Source organism: Lampris incognitus, chromosome 19 (genome assembly GCF_029633865.1).
Source record: "Lampris incognitus isolate fLamInc1 chromosome 19, fLamInc1.hap2, whole genome shotgun sequence".
In the NCBI taxonomy this organism is placed as follows: Eukaryota; Metazoa; Chordata; class Actinopteri; order Lampriformes; family Lampridae; genus Lampris; species Lampris incognitus.
Window position 1 is genome coordinate 34443115 of NC_079229.1, and position 15000 is coordinate 34458114.

General features: G+C 47.5%; 1 protein-coding gene across 1 annotated transcript in view; it reads right to left on the reverse strand.

The window, feature by feature from the left end:
- ntng1a (netrin g1a) overlaps window positions 1-15000 on the reverse strand; it is a 160186-nt gene that overhangs the window by 39053 nt on the left and 106133 nt on the right. Inside the window, exon 3 of the mRNA XM_056299254.1 lies at window positions 8716-8888. Coding sequence (XP_056155229.1) covers window positions 8716-8888 — 173 coding nt within the window. The remainder of the gene's footprint in view (window positions 1-8715; window positions 8889-15000) is intronic.

Below are 15000 nucleotides of genomic sequence, written 5' to 3' on the forward strand. Positions count from 1 at the left end.
CTGTGAATGTCCTTGAGTGGCTCAGCCAGAGCCCAGACTTGAACCCCATTGAACATCTCTGGAAAGACCTGAAAATAGCTGTGCAGCGACGCTCCCCATCTAACCTTACAGAGCTGGAGAGGATCTGTAGAGAAGAATGGGAGAAATACCCCAAATATAGGTGTGCCAAGCTTGTAGCTTCATAGCCAAGAAGACTTGAGGCTGTAATCGCTGCCAAGGGTGCCTCAACCAAGTACTGAGTAAAGGGTGTGAATACTTATGTACATGCCATATTTCAGTTTTTTATTTTTAATAAATTTGCAAAAATTTCTACAGAACCGTTTTCACTTTGTCATTATGGGGTATTGTATGTAGATTGATGAGAAAAAAAAGGAATTTAATCTATTTTGGAATAAGGCTGTAATATAAAAAAATGTGGGGAAAGTGAAAGGGTGTGAATACTTGCCGGATGCACTGTACATAAACACACACAGAAACACCATCATCATTGGCGGTCACTCGGGTTCGAGTATGACCGTCCTCTTTCTGGGTCCCTCTGGGTCCCTCTGGGTCTTCAGGTGGGTGCAGAGGCCAATCCTGGAGCTGCATAATGGGAGGACGCCTGCACATGAAAGCTTTTTTCATGGAGAGGCTGATGTGCCTGCAGCCACCACACAGTCCTTGGCAGGGGGTGGCCAGAGTCCAATGGCACGGAGAACCAAGACGATTGGGGACCACCCTCTGTTGCAGCCTTCATCTGCCTTCACACACTGATGATCAAAAACATTATGACCACTTGCTTAATATGCTGTTGGTCTTTCGTGTGCCGCTAAAACAGTGCCAATCCTCCGAGGCATGGACTCTACAAGACCTCTGAAGGTGTCCTCTGGTATCTGGCACCAAGACATGAGCAGCAGATCCTTCAAGTCCTGTAAGTTGTGAGGTGAGGCTGCCTTGGATCGGACTTATCAGTCCAGCACATCCCACAGATGCTCAACTGGATTGCGATCTGGAGAGTTTGGAGGCCAGGGCAACACATTTAACACTTCATTATGTTCCTCAAACCATTCCTGAACAATGTGTGCAGTGTGACAGAGTGCATTATCCTGCTGAAAGAGGCCACTGCCATCAAGGAATACCATTGCCATGAAGGGGTACCTGGTCTGCAACTATGTTTAGGTAGGTGGCACGTGTCAAAATGAATGGCCAGACTCAAGAGTTTCCCAGCAGAACATTGTCCATTGTCCAGAGCATCACACTGCCTCCACCAGCTTGTCGTCTCCCCACAGTGCATCCTGGTGCCATCACTTCCCTAGGTAAATGGTGCACATGTACACGGGCCATCAACATGATCTAAAAGAAAATGGGACTCATTGGACCAGGCGACCTTCTTCCACTGCTCCAAGGTCCAGTTCTGATGCCCATGTGCCCATTGTAGGCACTTTCAATGGTGGACAGGGGTCATCATGGGCACTCTGACCGGTCTGCGGCTATGCAACCCATTCCTCCAGTAACCATCATTAAAATCTTCTGTGACTTGTGCCACAGTAGACCTTCTGTCAGTTCGGACCAGACGGGATAGGTTTCTTTGCTCCCGCACATCGATGAGCCCAACACCCTGTCACCGCTTTGTGGTTTGTCCCTTCTGGGACCACTGTTAGTGGTACTCACCACTGCTGACCAGCAGCACCCCTCACCCAGTCATCTGACCATAACAATTTGGCCCTTGTCAAAGTTGCTCAGATCTTTACTCCTGCCCATTTCTCCTGCATCCAACACAGTGACTACGAGAACTGATAGTTCGCTTGCCATCTAATCTGCCCAGACCTGGACATGTAGTGGCGCCTGCAGTAAATATTTACATGGCGGCCAGATGGGGCCAGTGAAAATCTTGGGGTGGCACACTAAAAAGGCGAAACAGCATAGAGGAACTTAAGGGTACGCAAGTTAATACAAAGGTAAAGACACTATATTATAGTGTGCAAAAAAACTGCATACTGTTTAATTCCTTGGCTGATCTCATGTGAATATCACATTATGATATTCATGATATTAGCCAAGAAATCATTACTTAGTCTATAAAATTCCAATTTGAATGCATCATCACCAATAAATCAAGGGTGTGGGTTGCTTAACTATGGATATTATTAGCTGAAGGTTTCATTTAGTATGTCCAGCACATCATATTTTATATCTTTTACAAGTATCTTTCATTCTTTGAATCATAGCCTCGAACAGAAATTGTATTTCAAATGTCATGATTCTGAGTGGGCAAGAATTCTACAAGTAGCTATAATTCTAGGTGAATCTGTATTCTATAGAATAAAATAATGAATTATGGACGCAACAATGTCTGACCTGAAGTTCACTACTCAATTTCTTTATTACTTTTATCGTTTCAATGATTTGTATAACTTAACAATAACCAACATGGAATTCCATTTCCATAGTTTTATCTCAAAATGAAAAAAGAAATCATAATGACTGGAGCTTGTCAGTGGGGCGGGGCAGTGAGGTGGCCAGTAACTCTAGCATGGTGGCCAAGCCTCCCCTTGGCCACCCCTTGGGGGCGCCATTGTTGACATGTGCCATTGTTTGGAGATGAGCCACGTTATTCAGTTTAGCTGTGAGTGGTCATAGTGTTTTGCCTCATCTGCATGTGTGTGTGTGTGTGTGTTTCTGCATTTCAGGAGGACTCGGGTGTGTATGGATGTGCATGTCAACAGTTTAATATGAGTCTGAGCATAGATGAGCCCCTCCGTCTGTGTGTGTGTGTGTGTGTGTGTGTGTGTGTCAGCTTTTTTAATAATGTGCTGTCAATCTGGGGCCTCCAAAGGACCATTTCACTAACCCTGCCTTAGTCTCATAACGCGGAGCCTCTGGGAGGTGGGGTAAGACATCAGGCAGCTCACAGTCATTCAGCAGCAGGACCCAAACAGAAATCACAACAAATCCAATGAGAGACAGCAGCATGGGATGGAGGCCAGGCTCTGCAACGACACAACACCCCAACTAACAGCCCCACTTCTCATCACTCCACGTACGGCTAGCTAGCACACAACCCCGCATCCTCGGCGTGTGTGTGTACGCAGTACTACACGAGGAAGAGGAAGAGGAAGATACAGTTTGAAAGAGAAAGGAAAAGACGGTGAGGGTTCCAGAGATTGTTAGTTCATCCTTCCTTTTTTCCAGTTTTGCCATGTGTCATCTGTCTTTACACCATCTCCAACGCCTTTTCAGGGCAAAGCGATCGGTAAACGGGATCAAAAAGTCCAATTCATTTTTCTGCAGATGAAAAACTGGATCAACGTTTTCGAAGCTGATTACTCGTTGGTCAAAGCCTAACTGGAAGTCTTGTTATTCAAAGTGTTATTCAAAGAACATTATTCATATCAAGAGGAAAACAGAGGCAGCGCTTGTCTCTGATAAATAATGCATTTCGCCTGCGGGCCGTGTCGGCGTCGGTTCTGACTTGAGATGTTACTTGTCACAAAGTTTCATCAAAATAAGCGGATCTGTGACTGATACATCACACGTGCCATATTAGATGGGTTGTATTAAAACACCAATAAACTGTTTGTGTACCCCGTCAAAGTCCAAGTGTTTTTTGTCATATATGCAGTCAAAAACACTGTTCCCTGTACAATGACATTCTTCCTTTGCTTTCCACTCTGAACGCCGTTATCAAAAAAACACACACACACACACAAACACAAAGAATACTAAGAATACTAAGAGTAAGAAATTTTCAAAAAATTACTATCAGCAGAGATAAAAGGAGAAAATAAACATGTTATCCGAAGAATACTATGTACAATATACAATGCATGGCGGCGAGATTTTTTTTTTTGAGGGGGGGGATTCCCCCCCTTTTCTCCCCAATTGTACCCAGCCAATTACCCCACTCTTCTGAGCCGTCTCGGTCTCTGCTCCTCCCCCTCTGCCGATCCGGGGAGGGCTGCAGACTACCACATACCTCCTCCCATACATGTGGAGTTGCCAGCTGCTTCTTTTCACCTGACAGTGATGAGTTTCACCAGGGGGATGGAGCACGTGGGAGGATCACACTATTCCCCCCAGTCCCCCCCCCCAGCCCCCAGCCCCCGAACAGGCGCCCCGACCAACCAGAGGAGGTGGTAGTGCAGTGACCAGGACACATACCCACATCCGGCTTCCCACCTGCAGACACGGCCAACTGTGTCTGTAGGGACGCCCGACCAAGCCAGAGGTAACACGGGGATTCGAACCGGCGATCCCCATGTTGGTAGGCAACGGAACAGACGGCTATGCCACTCGGATGCCCATGGCGGGGATATACTGTATCTGTTCAAAATTCATACGGACAGTGGGTAAATGTGTTGAGTGTGCAGTGTGAATTGTGTGTGTGCCTCTGCATGTGTAGCAGAATCAGAATCAATCATCTTTATTTGGCCAAGTATGTTGACGCATACACAGAATTTGACTCTGGTTTAGTGGCTCTAAATGTAATTACATGGAATAACAACACAACAATCTTCAGGAATATAGACAGGGAATGACTATATACACAGGTGAAACAGGAAGGCAATAGTGCAATGGTGCAGAGTGCAAAGATGTTGGAATAAATGTGTTAGCAGGTTGTTTATATACATGAGGTAGGTGGACATGACAGAATATGTATGTATACGTACAATAAACAGTACAGAGGAATTGGAACAGGTTGTGACCATGTGTACGTGTGTATATGTGTGGAGGAGGGGGCGCGGGGGGGGGGGGGGTGAGTGACGCTACCTGCATGGTGAGGTGTGTTAGGGTGGGGGCATGGGCAATGGATTAAATCTGTTGAGGATAAAACGTGGTAAAACGTGAAGGTTCTGCATTTCAAACTTCTGTACCTCCTTCCAGAGGGCATAAGTGTGAAAAAAACTGTTGGGGGTGGGTGGGGTCTTTAATGATGTTGCAGGCTCTTCTATGGACTCTCCAGTTGCAGATGTCCTACAGAGATGGTAGGAGCACCCTGATGATCCTCTCAGCAGTCTTTACCACTCTCTGCAGGTGTGTGCGGTCCATGGCGGTGCTGTTCCATACCACACAGTGAAGCAGCTGGTCAAGATGCTCTCTATGACGCAACTGCAGAAGCTGCTGAGAATCTTCGGTGACATGCTGAATTCCCCCATTCTCCGTAGAAAGCACAGCCACTGTTGTGCTTTCCTGACCAGCTGGCTGATGTTACATAAGGAGGTGAGGTCCTCACTGACATGGACGCCCAAGAATTTAAGGCTGCTGACCCTCTCCACCTCAGATTCACCGATTGTCAGCAGTTGATGAGGTCTCCTCTCCTTCCTGAAGGCCACTATCATCTCCTTGGTCTGCTCTAACGTTGAGAGAGAGGTTGTTGTTGTCACACCATGTCACCAGACTTGCCACCTTTTTCCTGTATGCTGTTTCGTCATCCCCAGTGATCAGACCACTGACTGTGGTGTCGTCAGCAAATTTCCGGATAGTGTGGCCCTTGTATGAGGCAACACAGTCGTAGGTAAGTAGTGTGTAGAGCATGGGGCTGAGGACACATCCTTGTGGGGTGCCAGTGTTCATCACCACATTGTTTGAGGTTAGATTTCCCATTCTGACAGATTGCAGTCTGCCAGTGAGGAAATCAAACAGCCAGTCACAGAGTGTGGGGTTCAAGCCAAGGTTGTACCATTTGTTTGTGAGTTTGCGAGGAAGGGCTGTATTAAAGGCTGAGCTGTCATCAGTGAAGAGCATTCTGACGAAAGAATCTTTGTTTCCCAGGTGGGAGAGGGCTATGAGTTGACTGTTGAGTTGTTGAAGGTGTCTGGCTGGGAGAGCTGGCGTTGGATCAGTTGAGGGAGTTTGGTCTTGCCACGTCCGGCGGGCCCAAGGACGACGGCCCTGCCCAGAGCTGCACCCAAAGAGGAAACACCGCGGGCGGTCTGACAGGATGCGGAAGCGGGGCAGGCTAAGCTAACTGTTAGCCCATGCAGACCGGCAGTTCCAACAGTCATCCTAGCTGGCATTCGTTCCCTTGGACAGTGATGTTTTTGTTTAGTTTTGATATGTACTATGTCTTGAAGTTATTGTAGTTTTTGGATATGTGTTTTTGTCTTTGTGCTGCTGTGGGCTGGGGGAAACGATATTTCATTTTATTTCATGCATGCAAGTATATGGAATAAAATGAAAAATAAAGTGTTCCTGATTCCTGATGAGCAGTGCTGCAGAGAAAGCATCCTCAGTGGATCTGTTAGGGTGGCTGACATGCCCTCGGCCATGTTGCTGTAACTGTGAAAGTACCAAAAGTACTAAAATGTGTTCGAACCACGACAAACTATCATTTCAACTTCTCATATTATCTGACCGTATAGACACAAATAAAATATGTTCAGCTAAGGTGTAGCAAATATAACAGCTACCTAAAAATGACACAAGGATCGAGACTATTGACAATTTAACTCGGTAAAATGTCGACTTTATTCTTCATTGTTTCTGATCTGCCAGTGATTTCAGTGTTGTTAAAATATAAAAACGCATTTTTTTCCTCTGGTTCTACCCTAAAATACAATGTAATTACCTGATTGTGTCAAAATAGCATAAATAGGAAATGTTCTAGCATCACGACCTGAATTTCAATCTGTTTATATGCCGTATTTAAAAGTGTCTCACCTGGTTAAATAAAGCTAGAATGAAAAAAATAAAATGAAATGCAGTCAAACCGAGGCAACCCTCAACCACGCTGAATTTATTCAGATACAGAGGACAAAAACACATCCTTTCAGGTTTTCTGTTCGGTCAAAGTGCTGATGAAGTGTGCAGAGCAGTTTGGAAGGAATGAAAAGATTGTAATGCCAACTAAAGGCAGACAGGGGCAACTGACACCGCTGAGAAACTTCCATTTCTTTATGCACCAGAACTCACACCTCCATGCTGCCGCTCTGTCTTACATGTCTGTTTCTACATCTGTCTTATATGTCTGTTTCTACATCTGTCTTATATGTCTGTTTCTACATCTGTCTTATATGTCTGTTTATCTATCTTGTATGTATGTTTATACATCGCTGTCTTTTTGTCTGTTTATATATCTCTGTCTTATATGCATGTTTATACATCTGTCTTATATGCAGGTTTATACATCTGTCTTATATGTATGTTTACACATCTCTGTCTTATATGTGTTTATACATCACCTGGTTAAATAAAGCTATAATGAAAAAAATAAAACGAAATGCAATCAAACTGACGTAACCCTCAACCACGCAGCCACGCTGAATTTATTCAGATACAGAGGACAAAAACACATCCTTTCAGGTTTTCTGTTCGGTCAAAGTGCTGATGAAGTGTGCAGAGCAGTTTGGAAGGAATGAAAAGATTGTAATGCCAACTAAAGGCAGACAGGGGCAACTGACACCGCTGAGAAACTTCCATTTCTTTATGCACCAGAACTCACACCTCCATGCTGCCGCTCTGTCTTATATGTCTGTTTATACAAACCCCAATTCAAACTGATAAACTTTATTGTTTTTTTGCAAATATTCACTCATTTTGAATTTGATGCCTGCAACACGTTCCAAAAAAGCTGGGACAGGGGCATGTTCACCACTGTGTTACACCACCTTTCCTTTTAACAACACTCAATAAGCGTTTGGGAACTCAGGACACTAATTGTTGAAGCTTTGTAGGTGGAATTCTTTCCCATTCTTGCTTGATGTGCGACTTCAGTTGCTCAACAGTCCGGGGTCTCCGTCGTATTTTGTGCTTCATAATGCACCACACATGTTCAATGGGAGACAGGTCTGGACTGCAGGCAGGCCGGTCCAGTACCCGCACTCTTTTACTATGAAGCCCCGCTGGTGTAACACCTGCAGAATGTGGCTTGGCATTGTCTTACTGAAATAAGCAGGAACGTCCCTGAAAAAGACGTTGCTTGGATGGCAGCACATGTTGCTCCAAAACCTGTATGTACCTTTCAGCATTAATGGTGCCTTCACAGATGTGCAAGTTACCCATGATGCCATGGGCACTAACACCCCCCATACCATCACAGATGCTGGCTTTTGGACTTTGCTCTGATAACAGTCTGGATGGTCCTTTTCCTCTTTAGCCCGGAGGACATGACGTCCATGATTTCCAGAAACAATGTGAAATGTGGACTCGTCAGACCACAGCACACTTGTCCACTTTGCGTCAGTCCATCTCAGAGGAGCTCGGCCCAGAGAAGCCGGCGGCGTTTCTGGGTGGTGTTGATATCTGGCTTTGGCTTTGCTTGGTAGAGTTTTAACTTGCACTTGTAGATGTAGTGACGAACTGTGTTAACTGACGATGGTTTCTCCAAGTGTTCCTGAGCCCACGTGGTAATATCCTTTACACAATGATGTCGGTTTTTAATGCAGTGCCGCCTGAGGGGTCGAAGGTCATGGGCATTCACTGTTAGTTTTCGGCCTTGCCGCTTACGTGCAGAGATTTCTCCGGATTCTCTGAATCTTGTGATGATATTATGGACTGTAGATGATGAAATCCCTAAATTCCTTGCAGTTCTACGTTGAGAAACGTGTTGTTCTTAAACTGTTGGACTATTTGCTCACGCAGTTGTTCACAAAGTGGTGAACCTCGCCCCATCCTTGCTTGTGAATGACTGAGCCTTTTGGGGATGCTCCTTTTATACCCAATCATGTGTGTGTGTGTGTGTGTGTGTGTGTGTGTGTGTGTGTGTGTGTGTGTGTGTGTGTGTGTGCGTGCACTCACAGATATTAGCGGTGCCTTTGGGAATGGGTAGATAGGACCCAGCGCTCCACGCTCGCCCCTGGTAGTTTCTCTTACAGCGGCCGCAGTCGGGCCCGGTGGTGTTGTGCTCACATTCGCAGCTCAGCTTCTCCTTGTCAAACACACAGCTGTTAGCATGGAGGTTGCACTTGCATCTGTCGGGGGGAGGTAGAAGAAAACCACGAAAACATGAGTGAATTTTTAATCACAGATAAAAAAAAACAAAAAAAACAGTCATTATTTTTGTTTGGACAATGTTGCTGAAGGGCAACTTGTCCTTGAGTCTCGGCAGCATTTCGAACTAGTCAAAGCAGGTAAAACGTTTTTTTTCTTGAAACTTCCAAGAGCGCTAGTTAAAAGAAAGCAGATGATTTCGCTTAACCAAGCTGGCATCATTATTTCCACTCTGTTTCTCTTCCTTCCAAATGGGAGAACGACTTAAATTTAATTGTCCCTCTGGAGGATGCATAATTGCAGTAAGGTCACATTTGTCAGGGGAGGGAGAGGGATAACAAAAAGTGAGCGAGAGAGAGAGAAAGACGGAGGGGGGGGGTGGCGAGAGGGGGGAGAGAGGGAGAGAGAGAAAGGGGGGAGAGAGAGTGTGTGAGAGAGAGCGAGAGAGAGAGAGAGAGAGAGAGAAAGGGAGGTTGAGGGGGAGATGCGTAGAAGTAACTGAATGGGATCGGTGGAAAAGGTTCACAAAAAGAACCCTGCCCCCTTTCACCAAGTGTTTTCTTCCACACTTCCTGGCAGGAGGTAACGCCGCCATCCAGAAAAGCTTCAGGGAGGGAAACAAAACAGCCATGTTCATGATGACAAACTAAAATGACATCTAACAGAAGCACTTGTTCAGTGTGCAACGTTATACTTTTGTTTTGCACTGTTGTTTCTTACAAACACCCCAGTTTAAGGCGTCCGGGTGGTGTAGCGGTCTATTCTGTTGCCTACCAACACGGGGATCGCCGGTTCGAATCCCCGTGTTACGTCCGGCTTGGTCGGGCGTCCCTACAGACACAACTGGCCGTGTCTGCGTGTTGAAGCCGGATGTGGGTATGTGTCCTGGTCGCGGCAACAACTAGCGCCTCCTCTGGTCGGTCGGGGTGGTTGTCTGGGGGGGGAACTGGGGGGAATAGCGTGATCCTCCCACGCGCTACGTCCCCCAGGTGAAACTCCTCACTGTCAGGTGAAAAGGAGTGGCTAGTAACTCCACATGTATTGGTGGAGGCATGTGGTAGTCTGCAGCCCTCCCCGGATCAGCAGAGGGGGTGGAGCAGAGACCGGGGACGGCTCGGAAGAGTGGAGTAATTGGCCGGATACAGTTGGGGAGAAAAAAGCGGGGGGGGGGGGGGTAAAAAAAATACCCCAGTTTAACAAGCAGCAAATTCCTTTTCTGCTTTCAGCTGATGGAAGACTGTTACGTGATGACGTAATTATGAAATATACAAAGCACAGAGTTCTCAGTACATGTCCTTGGTGTACAGCCTCCACCAGGATTAGACGGGGTCATCAGCAGGTGAAACCTTCATGTCGTGTATGGATCCAGATGATAATAAAGATCGCAGTCGTCAAACCATCTGGTCAGTATCTGGCCAAACATCAGCCGATAGACTTTCTAAATATGGGATGCAAGTTGGTACATTACTGAAAATATCTGCAGAAATCAATAGCTTCACATATCTTTCTCCCAAAGATCCTCGTTGGTTAGAAGCTAAAGTAACAGAGAAACACAATCTGTTGTCAGTACCGTGTTTTAATACAAACTAAGTGAATATATTTCAGCGGGGGAACAACTTTATTCAACAATAAAGTTACAGAGAGTACTTACACAAGTATTCGGTGATTGGGTAAAAAGAAGTGTCTGACATTTTGTGCATGAACATTCACCGCAGTGTGGAGATGTGCTGGTCTTAAATGAAGATGTGTTACTGGAGGGAACTGCAGATAGACGGAGGAGAGGGAGGCCTACTGTGTTCTCCTGACAGGACCCGAGTCACAGCCTTGTAATTGGGTTCATAACATCCTCCCAACTGCTAGAGACAGAAATACGCCGGCCTTGCTCTGAAAACATCCCGCAAACGCTCCATTTTCAAAACCTTCCTTGTTTTCAGCGTGTTCGGCGAGTCATGACCACAGATCAGCGCCAGCGCTAACTGCCGCGGTAAAGAAATAGTTGAGTTAACTTTCATTATGATGGACGGGCCCGGTGACTCATCAGCGATCAATGAGGCTGCTGCTGGGTTTGTTTATTTGGGCAAAAACTCTGACTTTCAGACAGAAGGCAACATTCAAGCTCATCTCTCGCCTCTGAAAGTGCCCTCGCTTTCAACTATTGTTCACGGGAGAAGGGCATCTGTCCATTCATCCGAGAGGCAGAGAAGAATCCAGAGAGAGAGACACAGAGACCGAGACAGAGATTTTTTTTGCATTTTAAAAGTGACATTTATTTTGGTGCTTATGCTCTTTACATGGATTCAATAAAAGAAAAAGAAAGAAAGAAAAACTGCAAGTGCTCAGAAGTGAAGATCTAAATGCGCCCTCCTGGACAGAACACAAAACACGGCCGATTCCACAAGTAAACCAAAAGTGTCCCAATCCTGGGTTAGTTTATAAAACTCAAATTCAATTCGGAGACGAGCTGTGAGCAGGCCCGCCCCCACATGGAGAGGATCCACTGACGCATGACCCTGCATCCTGTGGTTTGCAATTCCTGACAAGAAACTGAGCAGGGCGCGTCCGGGTAGCGTAGTGGTCTACTCTGTTACCAACCAACACGGGGATCGCCGGTTCAAATCCCCGTGTTACCTCCAGCTTGGTCGGGCGTCCCTACAGACACAATTGGCCGTGTCTGCAGGTGGGAAGTTAGTGTCAGCAAGTATCAAGCCGGCACCACTAACTCTCACCAAACACATGCCCAACTCCCAGCATGCAACAGCAAACGGGGGGGGGGTTCAGAGTCAGGCTGCAGTCACACTGGACATGTTTTGAAGAGCGAGTGGTGTCTTTCTGAATGTTTTCAGTGGGTTCAGAGCATGTTCCTCGCCAGTTCTCCATGAGAACCTGACTCCTGGAGCAGGACCAGAAGACGCCTCCGTGACCGGGGAGACCGACACACCGCTTCTGCCATGGCTGAAGTTCACCTGAGCACAAAGACACCGCCGCCGCTGCCGCCGCCGCTTCCTCTCCGCTGCCCAGTCAGAGCAGCAGAGAGACGGAGAGAATGAAATACAGAGAGAGAGAGAGAAAGACAGACAGATGGAAATGGAGAGGTGCGGCAGAAAGAGAGCAAGAGAGAGAGAGAGACATAGCAAACGGGTGGGAGATGGAGACATACAGAGAGAAAGATAATGAGAACGAGACAGAAACAGAAAAGGAGAGAGACAGAGATACAGAATGAGAGACAGGAGAAAAAGAAACAAGAGAAACAGGTCAAGAGTGAGGGAGAGACGTAGAAATAGAGAGCGAGAGAGAGAAAGAGTGACAGAGACAGAAGTGCAGGAGAGAAGCACAAGGAAGAAAGAGAATGAGAGCTAGAACGAGACAGAAATAGAGAAATGGAGAGAAATACAGGATGAGAAAGAGACAGGACAGAAAGAGAAACAAGAGAAAGAGGACAAGAGCGAGGGAGAGAGCTGTAGAAGTAGAGAGCGATAGAGAGAACGAGAGTGACAGAGACAGAAATGCAGGAGAGAAACATAAGGAAGAAAGAGAATGAGAGCTAGAACGAGACAGAAATAGAGAAAAAGAGAGATGGAGAGAAATACAGGATGAGAGTGAAACGGAGAGAACGAGAAACAAGAAAGTAGAGAACTAAAGGATGAGAGCAGGGGAGAGAGAGAAATAGAGCATGAGATAGAATGAGAGAGAGAGCAATGCAAGGCAGAAAGAGAAAATTAATGAGAGCTAGAATGAGAGAGACGGAAGAGAATAGAGGAGAGAGACAGAAATAGAGAAAGAACGGCAGAGAGAAACAGAAAAGACAGAATTAAAGAGACAGGAGAGAAAGAGAACAAGAAACAGAGAAATAGAGAGGGAGGGGAGGGAGGGGAGGGAGGGAGGGGGAGAGAGACAGAGGGAGAGAAACAGAGGGAGACAGGGGGAGACAGAGGGAGACGGAGGGAGAGAGACAGAGGGAGACAGAGGGAGACAGAGGGAGACGGAGGGAGAGAGGGAGGGGGAGAGACAGACAGACAGCGGGAGGAGGGAGAGAGACAGAGGGAGAGGGAGATGGAGGGAGAGACAGAGACAGAGACAGAGGGAGAGGAAGAGGGAGAGGGAGGGAGAGAGACAGAGGAAGAGGGAGGGGAGAGAGACAGAGGGAGAGGGAGACGGAGGGAGAGAGGGGGGGAGAGAGAGAGAGACAGAGACTGAGGGAGAGAGACAGAGGGAGATGGAGGGAGAGAGGGAGGGGGGAGAGAGAGACAGACAGACAGCGGGAGGGAGGGAGAGAGACAGAGGGAGAGGGAGATGGAGAGAGAGACAGAGACAGTGGGAGGGAGGGAGAGAGACAGAGGGAGATGGAGGGAGATGGAGGGAGAGATGGAGGATGGAGATGACACTGATGACACAGGCTAGCTGACAGTGGTGTTGGCTAAGGTCTTAGTGCCGAGCCCTGGTGACAGCTGGCCTCTCCCAGCCTCCTCCTCTCCACCCAGCTTAGCCTCCCGCCTGATCCTTAGATAAATATAACAATCCAGAGGAACAACCCGCCGCTAAACCAATCAATGCTTCTGATCCCGCGCTCAAATTATCTGCTGTTTGTCCCAAATTCCAGAGCCGCCGGCCCATCTGGGAGGCCCCGGGGTCACGGTGTGTTCCTCCACTCACAGGAGACTTTTGAGGTCAGAGACAACCACGGAGGACCACTTCTGCCTTCCCTTTTTGTTTTTTCCTCCCCCTTTTTCTCCCCAACTATACTTGGCCAATCGCCCCACTCTTCTGAGCCGTCCTGGTCTCTGCTCCACCCCCTCTGCTGCTCCGGGGAGGGCTGCAGACTACCACATACCTCCTCCCATACATGTGGAGTCGCCAGCTGCTTCTTTTCACCTGACAGGGAGGAGTTTCACCAGGGGGACGCAGCACGTGGGAGGATCACGCTATTCCCCCAGTTCCCCCTCCCCCCTGAACAGGTGCCCTGACTGACCAGAGGAGGCGCTAGTGCAGCGACCAGGACACATACCCACATCCGGCTTCCCACCCACAGACACGGCCAATTGTGTCTGTAGGGATGCCCGACCAAGCTGGAGGTAACACGGGGATTCGAACCGGCGATCCCGTGTTGGTAGGCAACGGAATAGACCGCCACGCTACCCGGACGCCCCACGGAGGACCATTTCTAAACATCTTAAGGGGGGGGGTGGTAATGATACACTTAGAACGATTATGACATTAACGATTTCTGAGACTGACTGCATGACGCCCCCTAGTGGTGTCACAACAGACATACAGAAACATTTTTTTCTAGTTATTTTATTGCTGTTGTTGCTGCAATATCAAGGGGCCGAAACACAACAATTTACACTCTTATAATTGTAAAACGGGATGCGACAATAAAGGACCTTAAATTTTGAATCGTGAATTCACCCCTTCATCACCTCGTGCACAAAGGCCAAGGTGCTCCGGGATGAGAAATCATGTTTGTCACGGCTGCAGAAAGAAACCCAGCACATGACTGACACGTCAGCGACTGGCCGCCCTCCCCTCCCCTCCCCTCCCCTCCCCTCCCCTCCCCTCCACCACCAGAGCACCTCCAGTTTGCTTCTGGCAGGATGTTAATTCTGCATGACAGACAAACATATGGATGAAAACATATTCGTGAATAGCCCTTTTCAGATGGGATTAGTTTTACAAGGTGACGTGGGTATGGAATATTCTCATAGCTCTTCAATAATTTAAGTCATCAATCTGGACGACTTTACAGAGGGGGTGTATTACGAAAAACAAGATTCGCCAATTTTGGTGTCATCGAAGTGTACCATGTTCACACTTTCACGTTGTTTTTTTTCCCTCCCCAATTGTATTTGGCCAATTACCCCACTCTTCTGAGCCGTCCCGGTCTCTGCTCCACCCCTCTGCCGATCCGGGGAGGGCTGCAGACTACCACGTGAGGAGTTTCACCAGGGGGATGTAGTGCGTGGGAGGATCACGCTATTCCCCCCAGTCCCCCCTCCCCCCCGAACAGGCGCCCCGACCGACCATAGGAGGCGCTAGTACAACAACCTGGACACATACCCACATCCGGCTTCCCCCTCCCAGACACTGCCAGTTGTG